General features: G+C 32.4%; 1 protein-coding gene across 3 annotated transcripts in view; it reads right to left on the reverse strand.

Moving 5' to 3' along the window:
* Positions 1–15,384, reverse strand: part of LOC108744569 (TNF receptor-associated factor 4) — a 73,638-nt gene that overhangs the window by 21,480 nt on the left and 36,774 nt on the right. Inside the window, exon 1 of one of the 3 annotated variants that reach the window (XM_018480419.1) lies at positions 2,280–2,789. The exons of the other annotated variants lie outside the window; for them this stretch is intronic. Within the exon in view, the coding sequence (XP_018335921.1) occupies positions 2,280–2,486 (207 nt within the window). The 5' untranslated portion in view covers positions 2,487–2,789. Of the gene's footprint in view, positions 1–2,279; positions 2,790–15,384 lie in introns of those variants that run through there. 3 annotated transcript variants of the gene reach the window in all.

The raw sequence follows: 15,384 nt of genomic DNA on the forward strand, positions 1-15,384 counted from the left end.
AACAGTCAGAAATACCCCTGCGTCTGGGTTCTCGTTGGAGCCGCTTCTCTATATTTTTTTCATTCCATAAATGAGTTAAATTAAGTACAGCACCATCTGCTATCTCAATCGAATTCAAAAAATTATTTTCCTTCTTGAATAGTAAAATGTCGAACAGTTTTACGTCTTGTCTAATCATAAAACTGTGATCCGCTGCATTGTAGTCAACACAAAGAAACATTCCTTTTGCTTGGGGCTTCTAACGAAAACATGAGTTTGACGGACTCTAAAACTTAAATCTCTTCCTAGCTCTTGCCCTCAGCAACCATAAAAATCTCAGACCTATTATAATTTACCCCTTACACAACGACAGTCCCGTTTAAATTTGAACGCCCTTTGTATTTTAACAAATAAAATACCGGTTCAAAAATATTTTGAGAAAATCATTCAACTTATTACGCCAATCTTTAGGACATTAGTAGGTACAATACGGTCGCTTTTGTTTTTTAAAAAATTTTGTGACTTCATTTATATATAAATAAAAACAAATGCAAAGAGTAGCATTTCTACCTTTGTTGTGTAAACATTTAGAAAGAGGCAATCTTCACTAGTGGGTCCAATTACTTCTTGAGGACATGTAGGAGCATCGGTAGTTGCATTAAGGGTACCACTCCATTCATCAGGTGGTTGTGGTGGCTTAAAACAAAATCAATTACAAATTAATCTCCAAATTGAGATGTTAGAAAAGTCAACATTAGTTATTTTAGATGTACACCTAGTTGTCTACCAGCGATGTCTCGGTCTTCCAAAGATAAGTGAAGAAGAATTAGGTACAGTATATCCTTAAATGTCTCTCAGAATGTGTGCATTAATATGAATATTTAGAATTAAGTGTCGATACCAAAAATTCATACTACTAACTATCACTAACATACACATACAAAAAAGATGCAACATAGAGAAAAGGAAAACGGAAAATTCACCTAAATATTAAAGCGATATTAACAGTTTATCCCACTAGCCAGTTGCTTCCTAAGCGAAAATAATAAAAATTACAATTTGGACCCGAATTTGTAAAAATAAAATCCTAGCAGAAATAAAATTACTAGGTATTTTAGTTCATATTACAAATTTAATTGTAATAATTAAGAAACTTAAAAATAACTTTTAAAGAAACATGTCAAAGTTGATATTATTGCAAGTTACCTAATAAATTCTACTATTTCTAGGGCAAATTCAGTCAATACAATCGAAATTGTAATTTTTGCGTTGTCATAAAAATTGTTTTTAGGGAATTCAGATACTTATAAGTACATATCTACAAAAATTTGTAAACGGATTATTACACGCGTTTAAGGTGTAAGCTATTCTGGAATTTATAAAGAGCAGTTTTGCGTTGGTTTTATTGAAATATTGCCGGCTGATTTCATAAACATCGGAATTATGTGGGAAGTGCTTAATAAAAGTCTGAACGTTTTTTAGGTCTGTCCGATAAATCAGAAACGAGTGTGTGGTAATAACAGACGAGCCAACGGTTTTGTTTCGCTGGGGGCAAGGACGAAAGCGCAAATGAATTTCGGCTGAGTAAATCTCTCACCAGCAACAACATATATGCACGGTCATGATAATAATTTGACAGGATCGGTGTAAAAAACTACCAGCTGTAATGCAGGTATTAAAGGAGAGAAAGCAAATTACGAACCGGATATTCTTGCGGTTTTATTATTTGCAAATAATATACAGTCTTGAAATTTGTATCTGGGACTACAGTTAAGTAACCAGGATAAACAAATATCCTTGATTGAAACTCTAGAAGCAAGCTATTTATTGTTAGATAATGAAAAATTTTATACAAGAGTGAAAATGAGACAGAAAGAATAATGTTTTATGCGTGAAATTCGCATTTTAGCTGCAGGTATGTATTTTTTACGTATAATTATAATTAGTTGGAAAATATTAAAATGATGCAGGTAAAAAGTCCTATTACTAAATAAATAGGAGAAAAATTATATTGAAATGTTGTAGGTTGTAAGTAAGTGTTTTGGTATTAAATTATCTCTTAAACAGTTTTCCCTACCTTTGCGCGTGCCTAGGGCCCGTAATTTTAGAGCCCGAAAATTAGGCTTTTAATTTTTATAAATAATTTTTATTTTTATCTGGAAAATATTTATATTTAATTTATATTAGGGCTCGCTTTAGCCTTAGTTCGCTACTGTAGAGTAATAAATTTTTTTCTCAATTGCAGATATGGATACGTATTCTATTCCTCTTTTGATATAAATTATACAACAAATACTTACTTTGTTTACTTCTGTAATTGTTGAGTCATTCATGATCGCGTTGATTTCATTATTAGTTTTTATGTAAGGTGGCGATAAAGAATTATTGCTGTGGGATGGGGTAACAGCCTGGATATTTGTCACATTTTCTTTAGAGCTTTTCGGGGAGATACGTGACGGAAAACTCAGGGTTTTCGTCCACTGTGTTAGGCTTCGAACCATTTTCATTAAACAAATAGTTGTCCAATCACAATAACTCAAAATGTTTACAATATTTAATTTATTTCACTAATTAAAATCACACGCCGCGAGGTTTGAAGATTTTCGAAATAATCATGTGCAAGTCCAACCGTGACACTCGTGACTTTCAGCAGAGCTTTCGTTAAGGAACTGGCTGATGTGAGTCCATTCTGATTTTGTTCTCAATCGGCCTTCCGCTGGCCTTTCCCCCCACCCCCTTGGGGTGTGTAAAACAGCTGTTTCTACTAGTGACTTAGCTGGAGTGGGACAGATACACGGACGTTGAAAAAACTTGTGCTATAGATATATAATACTTATAATTTTATACTGTGCGTTTTTTTTTCAAAACGATTTCATACCAGACCGGTTCATTACAATTCAGTCAGTTAGTCTATCTCAACGGTTTTTCAGAAAACAGAGGAAGTGTGGCCTGAATCAGTGATGGGAAAAGGTAAAGGAGAATGGATTAGAGTTGTTTTATTGTTCTTAAAGACAACTTTATCGTTAAAATAAAAAGCAAAACTTTATTATTACGTAAAATGCCCCAACCTATTTAGTATGAGAAGCTTTTTATAAGCTTTTAGCAATGCGCTATCGTCTTCAAGTATTATTGGGTAATTATTAATTTGTTACAAAAATTGCTCATTAATTATACAAATATATACACTATAAAATAAATTTTGACTCAAAAAACAGAAGATATAGGTATAGGTACTGGATAAAAATATTATATTATTCATTACACATTTCTCGAATTTTCAATTTTGTCACATAACTTCCACCATTCATGCCTTCAAAAATCACTCCTGAAGAAGCTTCAGTGAAGTGAAATAGTTATTGTAGATAATCAGTAGAATGCCTTTTTAGTAAACATTGTGTTCTGGTTTTCTGTTACTGATGAAGTTACAAGAAGTGAAAGCTTCAGATTTACAATTATTAATTTACTACAATATGCTTATATAAAGCAAATTTATTGGATAAAAGAAAGAAATGTATTAGCAATAACCCAGTTATGCAGTATTAGTATTGGATATTGCATCATATAAAATTTGACCCCGTTTGTTCAGGTGCTTAACATACCTACCTAAACTCCTATCAATCTCCCTCATGTGGAATATGTGACGAAATCATTTTATCCAATCAATCGAATCGATCGAAGTATCAAAACGATTGTTTAATGTCATTCCTTAATAATCTCGTCTCGTTTGTATAAATATTTGCGACGATATTTGCATCTAGATGACGGTTGGAAAGACGAGGAAAATCGTTAAATGGGTGCGGTTTAGACAAGTTGAGGTACGTTTTAGAAAGGATGAGCAAGATTTTCAAGTCTGTGCCTGTTACTCACTTGCGGAGAATGTGCCTACAGGTATAATACCTATCTACTTCTCGAGATCTGTCTTTAGTTGCCGCATTTGTCTGCCATAATACTCCACAAGTATAACAACAAGCAATTAGAACGTTATAGATATTTCTATTAAATAAATAACTGCCCTTTCCACTATACATAATTCATAAATAATTAGCATTCTAAAATGATTATAGTTTTAACTTTAACTTCGCAAACCTTAATTTAAACATTTAAGCGGATGTTTAAACCAAAAATTCTTAAAAGTTTTTGAGCCACTATCTTTTTACAGTCCTTTTTTCTGTGGAATACTATACCTTCGTCTAATACTTTTCTAAGCAGTTTTGACTGCATTCTAAAGCCAATAACAATTCCGTACTCATCGTCAGGAGTCTATATTGTAGGTACTGAGATAATAAAGGTAAACTTCGTTCATCAAAAGTACACAGTTACTCATTCTGATAACGATTTCACTGAAAACTGTAGATAAAGTTACGTTTAATCGACCTTAGGAACCTTAAAAATATTGCTTCCTTTTAAAGAAAAGTATTACCAAGTTAATAAGTAATATGAAAGAATTTAATACATTAATTTATTCTTTTATTGTTAATAAGGGGCTGTCTTCTATCGTTAGTTTAATTCTTTAATAACACCATAAATCGTTACATTTAAGAAATGATTTTTTAGATTAGATTACTTATTATGGCACATAGAGTACTGATCTGATGATTCGATGGGTTAGTACCCGGTTTGGATCCAATACTCGGCTTTTTTTTAGGTACCGGCAAATGACACCGATTACCCGGGTAATTTTATCGGAGAACAAAAAAAATAAGTACAACAGAAAAACCTACCTAGTGAAAATTGGTAATTAAGATTGTATTAGGACATACGACCTACCCCATTGTATGTCTTAATTTGCATTATTTATTTATAACTGTACTAAATTATTTGTTATTTTGATATAGTTCTTGCGTTTACTTTTTCTAGCCGAACGGTTTTGAATTTGTGCCTTTTGTTGGTATATCAGGTTTAGATTAACTATAACTGCGATAATGATTTTGTCACCTTGCAGACTTAAACTGTTTATAAGCTCGTCACAACGGTTTCGAATCAACCCTCTCGTTGAAATCCCTTAACCAAGAATTAAAAAATTTCATTGGTTTAGTGTTTAAACGACTTTTTGAACGGGATTAATGGAAAGTTCGCTCTAACGAAGACATAAACCATTAACCATAGTGATTTTGGCGAGTACCCGGCATTAGCTGTGGCGGGTACCGGGTTATCTGGTGCATCTCTAATTTTAACCTAATTGAGATTTTCTCTTGAAGATGGTGATCCCTTTAAAATAAATTAAAATGAAAAACACTTGCACCGGATGTTTCGATTTTACATATTCATGTTCATTATGGTTAAAAGAGCCGATTTGAATTCAACATTACGGCCCCCTTGAAAGCTTTTCAACTTTATTGTGTGTTTCACAGAAACGGTCTTATTGTTGTGGTGTTGCTTAATATTCCGAATCAAAACGTGGAACAGCTCGTTCCATGTATGCCTCGTGCCACCACTTGTGGTCTGTTGACTTTAAGTAATTACTCGGATACAATTAATTCCATTACATCGACTTTTATCAAAACAATAGATAGAAAGATATTTAGATGCGAAGAACGTAGAACGTAGAAGTGAGTAGTTTCTTCGAAGTACGAAAAAAAATAATGTGTTAAATACGTACATATATAGAATGTAACTATGAAAATTGCCCATTTAAACGCCTCCCAAATGATCTTCACAATCTCGATAAAAAGTAGCAGTTTATTACGTTCTTGGTTCTTCTGTACGTATTATTCAAAATGGGATAAGTAAGTCTTGCATTACTGAAAACTACGGCCTAATTACGTAAAATATGCTATTATTTTTGTTAAAAGCACAAAATTGAAACTACAATGGATTTTACTTTCATAAAAGTCATTTAAGAATTGACAGCGATAAAAGAAAGGAGAAACAAAAAAAAAATACAACACGTAATTATACAACACGATACTGAAGTGAAACTTCTTCAAACGCACAAACATACCGGGACAGGGGTTGAGGAATTGCTTTAATGGTATTATTTGTACACTATGCTTACAATACAAACCGCCGCAACCGCTATGTCCCTGCATTTTAAGTCTGTAATATCTTCGAAAAAATTCATTTAAATTACATGCTGTAAAGGGCCATATTGATCTATATTAAATGCACAATGTCTTTAAAAGTACTTAATTGGATAAGAATTAATGATGTATTGCTTAAAATCGCTTCGTAAATAAGCCATTATTTCTTGTAAACAGAAAAGGATAAAAAATGGTTATTGTTGGTTATCCCTAAGAGATAGACATATACCATCGCGGACTTTTTTGTAGACCTTTTTAAGGTGTACAATACTGTAGTATATTATTTTGATCTATCTCGTAGGGTTCAGCCAGCGTTTGCAATGTAAGCGCAAAAAATATGTTTATTTACGACATCACATTAGAAACCTCTGATATTATCATTGTTTCCCTACTATATTATGCATGTATTTTACATATAAACCTTCCTCTTGAATCACTCTGTCTTTTAACAATAACCGCATCAAAATCCGTTGCGTAGTTTTAAGGATCTAAGCAACAGACAGCGGGGCAAATGCGTTGCATGATTTCGTTACACAGCAACTCGCATGAAACGAACTTACCCTACCGTGCGTTTCACTTCAAAAACAGCAGATACCTTTTGATAATTTTGAACTATGTTTCACTTTTTGTTGAGTAAGCATACAAACATTTTAAAGTAATTAAATAAATCTTTGATCTAGTGATCATCATTTCTGATCACCACTCTAATAACGAAGAAGCGATTAGTTCAAGGTGGTTGTTGTAGCGTATTGCCACGTAGTAAGAAAGAAGTCCAGGAAACAATGTTACAAACATACATGCAGACATTTCTACATACATTCATACACATACATCCATGCATTCAAACCAGTTATGCTCTTTTACCGAGCACGATTCTCACGACTAGCAAAAGGTATTCACCTACTACATAGCCGGACGGACAAAGTTTATGTATATCCGCATCCATCCGGGAAAATTATGTAGCAGAAGACATTTTTCGCCTCCTTGTCTCAAATACATAATGTGCAAGTGCGTGGCTAACTGTACACGTACTCTTGGTGACTGGTCTGCAACAGGTTTGTACTCGCAAATGAGACCTCTTATTACAAACTATTATCTTGGCGCCCGAATGTACATATATAGTCCGGCAATGTGCAATAGTTACAATTATAATTTACTTTTTAATGTTACACTTAAAAAAAAAACGAAAATTGACATTCTAATTAAATGAGACTAATTAAAGTGTTCGTTGGGATACTTTTGAATAGAATTCGGCCAAGTACATCTATAGGGTGTATTCCCTAACATTTAGCATCAATATTCTTCATTAGCGTACCTCCAATCTTTCCTATCCTGAGCTAAACTTCGTATTTCCCTAAAACTAGAACAACCCACATCCTTAGCTATTTGCGAACAGTAATCTAATCTAGGTCTACCTCTACCCTTCCTAACTCCTGTTTCTGCCTCTAATATATCTCTGACTAGACCTTCATGCCTGAGAAGGTGTCCTACCAACCTATCTCGCCTATTTTTTATTGGCTTCCATAGAGTCCTCTGTTCTCCGATTCTTTCTAATACCTCTTCATTTCTAACCTTTTGTACCCACGTTATCCTCATAATTCGCCTATAATATTCAATATTCTTATCCCAATTTAATTAGTAAATTACTTTGAGACAAAGTTCAGTCCAAAGCGGATCTGGGTAAAAGAGGAAGCAGGACAAAAGCGAACCTACATCAGTGACAATTATAAATTTGATCACAATTGGTTCAGTATTATTATAGCTATTCCACAAATCACGATGCCAAAGAGAAATACAAAGATAACCTAAATCAAGCCTAACTTTTTTACTTCGTCCGTGTTGTCTTTTCTTACCGTAACCATGTGATCTTAACTTAACCGTTTCTTTTTTGGCAATTCTATCAATAAATATTATTTTCGCTCTGATTATATTACTACCTGAATGGCTTGTTCTTCGCAATCGCGAAATTCCCGCAAAAATCGGTAAGTACCATTATACATATTACTCAATGGCTTTCCAGTTTTGTTATAACAGATGAAAAGAATTAATTAAAAAAGTTCCAATTTCCATTTATTCTTCCCTTTATTTTAGAGTATAACCCAATTTCATCTATTGGTATAAAAGCATTATCAAGGTCGATTTTTGAAAAAACAGTTCTTCCTTTTCTTGACTACTTTTCAAGATAAAGATGACTACCTACTAGGTAGTACCTAGTTATAATTTCTGAGTATGCAGGCGAGTCAAATTAAATTGTTGCAGCTTGTTACGATAAAACTAGAGAATTTTTAATGTATACCTGACCCAAATCGGGTCTAATTTTTCCTTTGAATGAAGAATCCTTGAAAGAAATTAAATTTTGCTTAATATGTACACACATCTTTTTGGCTGAGGGTAGATGAATTAATAAACATCTTCATGACTAATGATCAACTAGGTAATCTACGAAATTTTTGTATGTAATAAATTATTTCGTGTGTGAAAGGGAGACAACAGATTAAGCTAATTAAAACATAATCCGTAAAAATGTTGAAAATAAGAAGACGATTGAGGTTTGAAGTAGTATGTAGATAGTTTTGAAAGCTTCAATTCGAAAAGGCATTCCTAATACCATTTAGATCTACTTTTTTATGTTCATTCCACAGATGTTGGTCATTAATTCAAAGGTTCTTGCTTTTCATTTCATCTCTATTCAAAGGTTTAAATGAAATTTTGCTAATACATATGTATCTGCTGTTGAGGACGGATGTATTAAAAGAAGTATTAAAACTCTTTTAATGCTTTTCCAAAAATTGAAAACCTTATCTGTACCGGGGGGTTTTAAGTTAGGTAGTTTGCTGCTACCCAGTGAAAATTCGTTGAAGTACTTGAAAACGTTACGAAGAAATAAAATATTTTAAGATTTCCATTTGGTTTTCTCAATTATTTAACAATTTAGCCATTTCCGTCTAATATTCAAAGTTTTGTAACAAATTTTTAATTAAGTCACATAAACAACTAGTTGTAATTAAGTATTTCTATATATGTTTTGTTTAATAATAACAGATTTCTCCATAAGTCTAATACAGGATCATAAAAGTACGCGACCTTTGGTGCATTATAAATTAGTCTACATACCTACAGACAGACAAATATGTAAAAATTATAAATATAATGTAGAACACATGTCATACTTGTAATTATACATATAAAAATAACGGTTTTTATTAAAATATCTACTGACTAAGTAATATTTATACCAAATTCTTTAAAAGTAGGTAACAAATATGTAGAATGTAAATATAATAACTGATGGACTTACCGCACAACTTTTCTACATAATTTCAAATTATAGATACATACACGGAGAAAATGAAAAACGAAAATTTGTTTAAATATTAAAGAGATACTTACAATTTATTCCACTAGCCAGTTGCTTCCTAAGCGAAAATAATAAAAATTACAATTTGGACCCGAATTTGTAAAAATAAAATCCTAGCAGAAATAAAATTACTAGGTATTTTAGTTCATATTACAAATTTAATTGTAATAATTAAGAAACTTAAAAATAACTTTTAAAGAAACATGTCAAAGTTGATATTATTGCAAGTTACCTAATAAATTCTACTATTTCTAGGGCAAATTCAGTCAATACAATCGAAATTGTAATTTTTGCGTTGTCATAAAAATTGTTTTTAGGGAATTCAGATACTTATAAGTACATATCTACAAAAATTTGTAAACGGATTATTACACGCGTTTAAGGTGTAAGCTATTCTGGAATTTATAAAGAGCAGTTTTGCGTTGGTTTTATTGAAATATTGCCGGCTGATTTCATAAACATCGGAATTATGTGGGAAGTGCTTAATAAAAGTCTGAACGTTTTTTAGGTCTGTCCGATAAATCAGAAACGAGTGTGTGGTAATAACAGACGAGCCAACGGTTTTGTTTCGCTGGGGGCAAGGACGAAAGCGCAAATGAATTTCGGCTGAGTAAATCTCTCACCAGCAACAACATATATGCACGGTCATGATAATAATTTGACAGGATCGGTGTAAAAAACTACCAGCTGTAATGCAGGTATTAAAGGAGAGAAAGCAAATTACGAACCGGATATTCTTGCGGTTTTATTATTTGCAAATAATATACAGTCTTGAAATTTGTATCTGGGACTACAGTTAAGTAACCAGGATAAACAAATATCCTTGATTGAAACTCTAGAAGCAAGCTATTTATTGTTAGATAATGAAAAATTTTATACAAGAGTGAAAATGAGACAGAAAGAATAATGTTTTATGCGTGAAATTCGCATTTTAGCTGCAGGTATGTATTTTTTACGTATAATTATAATTAGTTGGAAAATATTAAAATGATGCAGGTAAAAAGTCCTATTACTAAATAAATAGGAGAAAAATTATATTGAAATGTTGTAGGTTGTAAGTAAGTGTTTTGGTATTAAATTATCTCTTAAACAGTTTTCCCTGGTACTTTAATCGATGGATTTTCATGTTTTTCTCGCATGAAACAGGGCTTATGTTTGATGCAAATGATTTATCCTTAAAATACTTATATAGACTTAATCCTTACATCCTTTAAATCTCTATTTTTTGTCATATAAACTTAATTCATAGTATGTAAATTCTTATTTCTTCTATTACGTGTAAGGTATTATTCAGTGGTTGGGGTTACCAGTCAATTAGTCAACCAGGTTTTGCTTCTTTAATGTATTATTATATAAAAGCAATTAAAAAAGTTTCCTTTGAATGTTTCCAAATAAAGTAGCCCTATTATTTTTTTTTGTGGTATTGAAAGGTATTTAATAAAATATACATAAAATCAGTGTAAAGCCCCCTCAAGTAAAATAGCATGACGAAAACAATATTAAAGACAGGCATGAATATTAAAGCGATATTTACAATTTATCCTACTAGCCCTTTGCTTCGTAGGTAAAATCCCAGTCGAAACAAATTTACTAGGCATTTCAGTTAATATTACAGATTTAATTGTAATAATTAAGAAACTTGAAATAATTTTTAAAGAAACATGTTAAAATTGAGATTATTACAAGTTACCTAATAAATTCTACTATTACTACGGCAAATTCAGTCATTTACAATCAAAAATTGTAATTTTTGCGTTGTCATATAAAATTAGTTTTCTTCGTGTGTGCATGTATATTATTAAATCTTCTTACATTAACAATAAGTGTGAAGACCAAGAAGCAAGAAGTAATAATATTTTTAATAATAGTCTTGTAAGCGGTTTGTTTCAATGTAATTTATATTTACTGGCCACTGGTCATGATGTAATAATAGTGTTTCTACAGGTGATTTTATTTTATTGTGAGACTAATAACAAACGGGTAGAGTGGCGACAACGATCCAACTAAATGGAGGCGGTTTCCATCCGATAAACGAATTTCTTGTGACGTAAATGATGAGGAATCCACTTTATACTTATTCTGCATACCTGTGTCGGTCTGCACTGCCTCGCCAATTGCTTAATGCTGGTTAAGAGAAAGACGGTGTTGGTATACCTGTAGAAACTACAGTTCATGTAATAATGAGAGAACATGATTCTATCCACTTCAAAAATCACGAAAAATAATGAGAAGTTAACGACAGAAGCAGTTTTACTTTTATTTGATGCATATTGTTGGAAAAATATTTGTTGTGGTGGATTTCATGGGGTTGAAAAGTACTTAATTCAAACGACGTGTGATTAAAACATCGTAGGTAGTACTGATAATATTTACTACTCTTTCTCATAATGTACACTGCAATCCGTTTATTTTATGGCTTACTGACTCAAATCATTAGAATGTTACCTGCCTAGTCTAAAGTTTAATGAGAGTGTAGTGTGATTAGTGGGGGGGGGGTTCGGAACTATCGTGACGAGACGTTTAGAGTACCTATTATTCATATTTTTATCTAATCGAACTACAGTAAAACAAAGCTGCGAATCTTTCTGTTTTAAAATTGTTACGTAACGCAAAACTTGATCCCCTCCCTCTATGTAACAGGACCGCAGCCCTCGGATGGATCCCCTCGCCCTAATTTTCATTATGAACAGTCTAATAAGCTTCTTGGTCCATGCTCTACGGGAAAGAATCCACCGAGAAAAAAGTCCCGAAAAATATGCTCCATCAAATCTCAACAAAATTTTTATTAAGCCACAATAATTATTTGGTGAAGTTACGCTGACAGTCACTGAATAATATTCTTTTAACTTTTCAGTCCAAATTTTATATGCATTGATTTGCATTATCTTCTTAGTAATTAGATCATCTAAAAAAGGTACTGAAACAGCTGTAACGGACAAAAGGTAAAAGAACAACAGATAAAGGTACCGAAGATCGACAAATTTTAGTGTCATTTGTTAATTTATTTCAATATGGATCTCCATCGTGTGACGACCGAATCAATTAAGGCCTTTACTGTTTTTTATTTTGCATTAAGAGTTGTTGGTTCCAAACGACATAAAGAAGTCGCTAAATTTTGAAGGATAAAGAAATATTACCTAATTCCATGTTGTAATCTCAAAATAAATGTACAGTTAGCAATATATGAAGACTTGAATGAATGAAGACTTATTTGCGCTTGTGTGATGAAGGGTAAAAAAATTACTAATGGTATCAGGAGGATCCTAGATTTGATCACGCCACTCGGTAATTATTGATTTGACCATACAACGCAAGGTGCTAAGGACTATGCAAAAGAGCCGCGAACAGGTCACAACTTGTCCACCGCACGTTTTAACTTGTCCATGTGGGAGGCGATATTGGTCCGAATTATAACTGGAACACACAAAAAACGACATCTACCTACTATAGATTTCATAAATCCCGATATTGATTATTATGTTTGTGTAAAAAGTATTTAAATTAAACTACGGTTTTGTTTTTCGAATTTAAAATTTCGATATTACAGTAGGTACATACTTTTAAATCCAATGCAGAGTAGAGCTTTTGAGATTTCTATACTTTTATAGACTTAACTAAATCCCTTTATTCACTTAATTACTGTATGTTAGTGCAAAACAAATGTCTCAACTATTTCATAAGATTTCTTGCAATGGAGTTTTGGTTTGCAGGAGTAATTGAAAACGAGTTGGTTTTAGCTTATTTATAAAGTAATCTCTTTCCCTTCATTATAGGTACTAACTATATGATTTTCTAATACTTTCATGCTTAGTGTTTTTGAAACACTCGCCTCTATTTTAGCAACAGGTACTTTTCTTCCGTCGATCTTATTGTAAATTGACGATACAGGAATTGGATAACATTTACTAGTTTCGTTGTAGGCTTTTCGCGGTAACAATACGAAAGTTAAACGGTGAGGATGAAATTAAATGTTTCATTAATCTGACGAACAAGCACAATTCCTTATTCTTGCAACAAATGATAATAGTTTATTGTACACGATCTAACATACACAAAATCCAATGGATAATACTTAATATGCTTTGATAACATAATTATTTTGATTACTGAATAATTCTATAGATCGTAGAATACTAAATGACTCGCCTGTATAGGGACTAATTGTTAGCACATATTTTCATAACTAACAAGTCAATTATCGCATGGATGGTAAGTTTATTTTACCATGAATCTAGAGACCACTTCGTTCAACTATTATTATCCTATTAGCTCGTCCCAACCTTGCGCTGTTAAATAATAAAATTGGCGCTTAATTTAATGTTTCGTTTGCGCTCTTATTTTCAATAAGACCATTTGCTACTCCACTTTACGGTTACCATATGGGCCTGTTCAAAATAACTCTTCTGTGGTTAAATTGCGCAAGTAATTAGACTCAATACTCGTTATGTAAGGAAGTTTATTATAGTTTTGCATACTCTATTATAATTAATTTTTACATTTGCCCAAAATTTTATAAGGGCAAATCGCATTTAGACATAGACTGATTAAAAGAATTACGGTATGGGATTTTCGGCGTTTGAATTAGTTACTTTAATTAAAAATACGAAGTCCAGACTGAATGAAGAGAATTACAAGGGTAAAATTATTATTTAGAAAGATAGATATAAGTGAATGATTTAATTTAATTTTTTATGCAATTGGAAGGAGGGAGGTTAGAATTGGTCATTTCTTATTTTACCAGTACAGGCATTATAGCCCCAGTCTGTCTCTGGTATGGGTAAGATGCATATTTGGATTTGTTACATTGTGCCCTTTTTTTCTTGTGGATTTAATACTTACTAAACGCGGTAATAGGACACGTATGATGAGTCAACACAACTGACGTAAACCAATTAATTATGCGTCCTCGAGCGAATATTTATTGACTACATTAAAAAACATCAGAGAACGAGTTATGTTCACCCCTTTACATCAAAGGTTGCCGTTGTTTTTGTTGAATAAATTAGCCGACAGGAGACTTTGAAACAAAAGAAATACGATCAGTGGTTTTTAAGTTTATGGAGATATAAAAAAAGCCATCTACAGCTAATTTAAATTTAAAAATGAACCGAATCAGTTTTGAATTTTGACAAACTCAACGACGTTATTGCTTGTACTGATAATAGTGGTAGAACGGGTTAATTTAGTGGAGGTGGTCGACGATGTTAAGGGGAAATATAACTTATTAATTTGAAGCAATAATGGAAAACTTTCGTTTAGCAAATGTACCTAACAACATAGATAGATATGATAAGATGAGTAGATGAAGCTACTGAGGTATGATGACGAATAATTTTTCCGATCTATACGTATTAGGTCACAAACAAAGAGTCCGATCCGAAAGCTCTAGTTACACTTCAAGAAACCTATTTCTTTAAACGTTTGTCATTTTGTCTGCTTCGTCATCCCACAGTATATATGAACTAACACACAAAATTCGTTATCCACCTTGCATTTTCACATTTCCTTATATTGTAAGTGAAATTGGAAACTCGGGGAGCATTTTACGAAAAAGCAAATACAAACTTTATTATAAACGTTAGAACGACTTGCCATACGTAGATAAATTATAAACCATAAAAAGTGTCTCACAAAAATCTTCATACACTGCAGTGTTTGAAATTCTAAATAGATAAACAAGTGCATTGCTAAAGGTGAGTATACATCTGAACACGAACACGCTTGAGGAAAGACAAGACCGAACATATGCCTTATTTGATTCTCTAGAGAGTCGAGGCAACGAACGCGGTAGATGTACCTATACACTCTTTAAGGAGCATTTGCAGGTCTGAACTTATTGCAGACGACATATAGTGCCATCATTATGGTACTAATTAATAATTACTAACAATAAAAGAAAGGGAAACAGTTTTAAAATATCCTTAAACCATGTGAAAATCCACTAATTTGACACAGTCTGATGAAATTTTATATTTTTTAGTTAAAATTGGTGGTGTTCTGTTGGTTTATATTAATCCTTTTTGTCCC

Source organism: Agrilus planipennis, unplaced genomic scaffold (genome assembly GCF_000699045.2).
Source record: "Agrilus planipennis isolate EAB-ADULT unplaced genomic scaffold, Apla_2.0 scaffold28, whole genome shotgun sequence".
Taxonomy (NCBI): Eukaryota; Metazoa; Arthropoda; class Insecta; order Coleoptera; family Buprestidae; genus Agrilus; species Agrilus planipennis.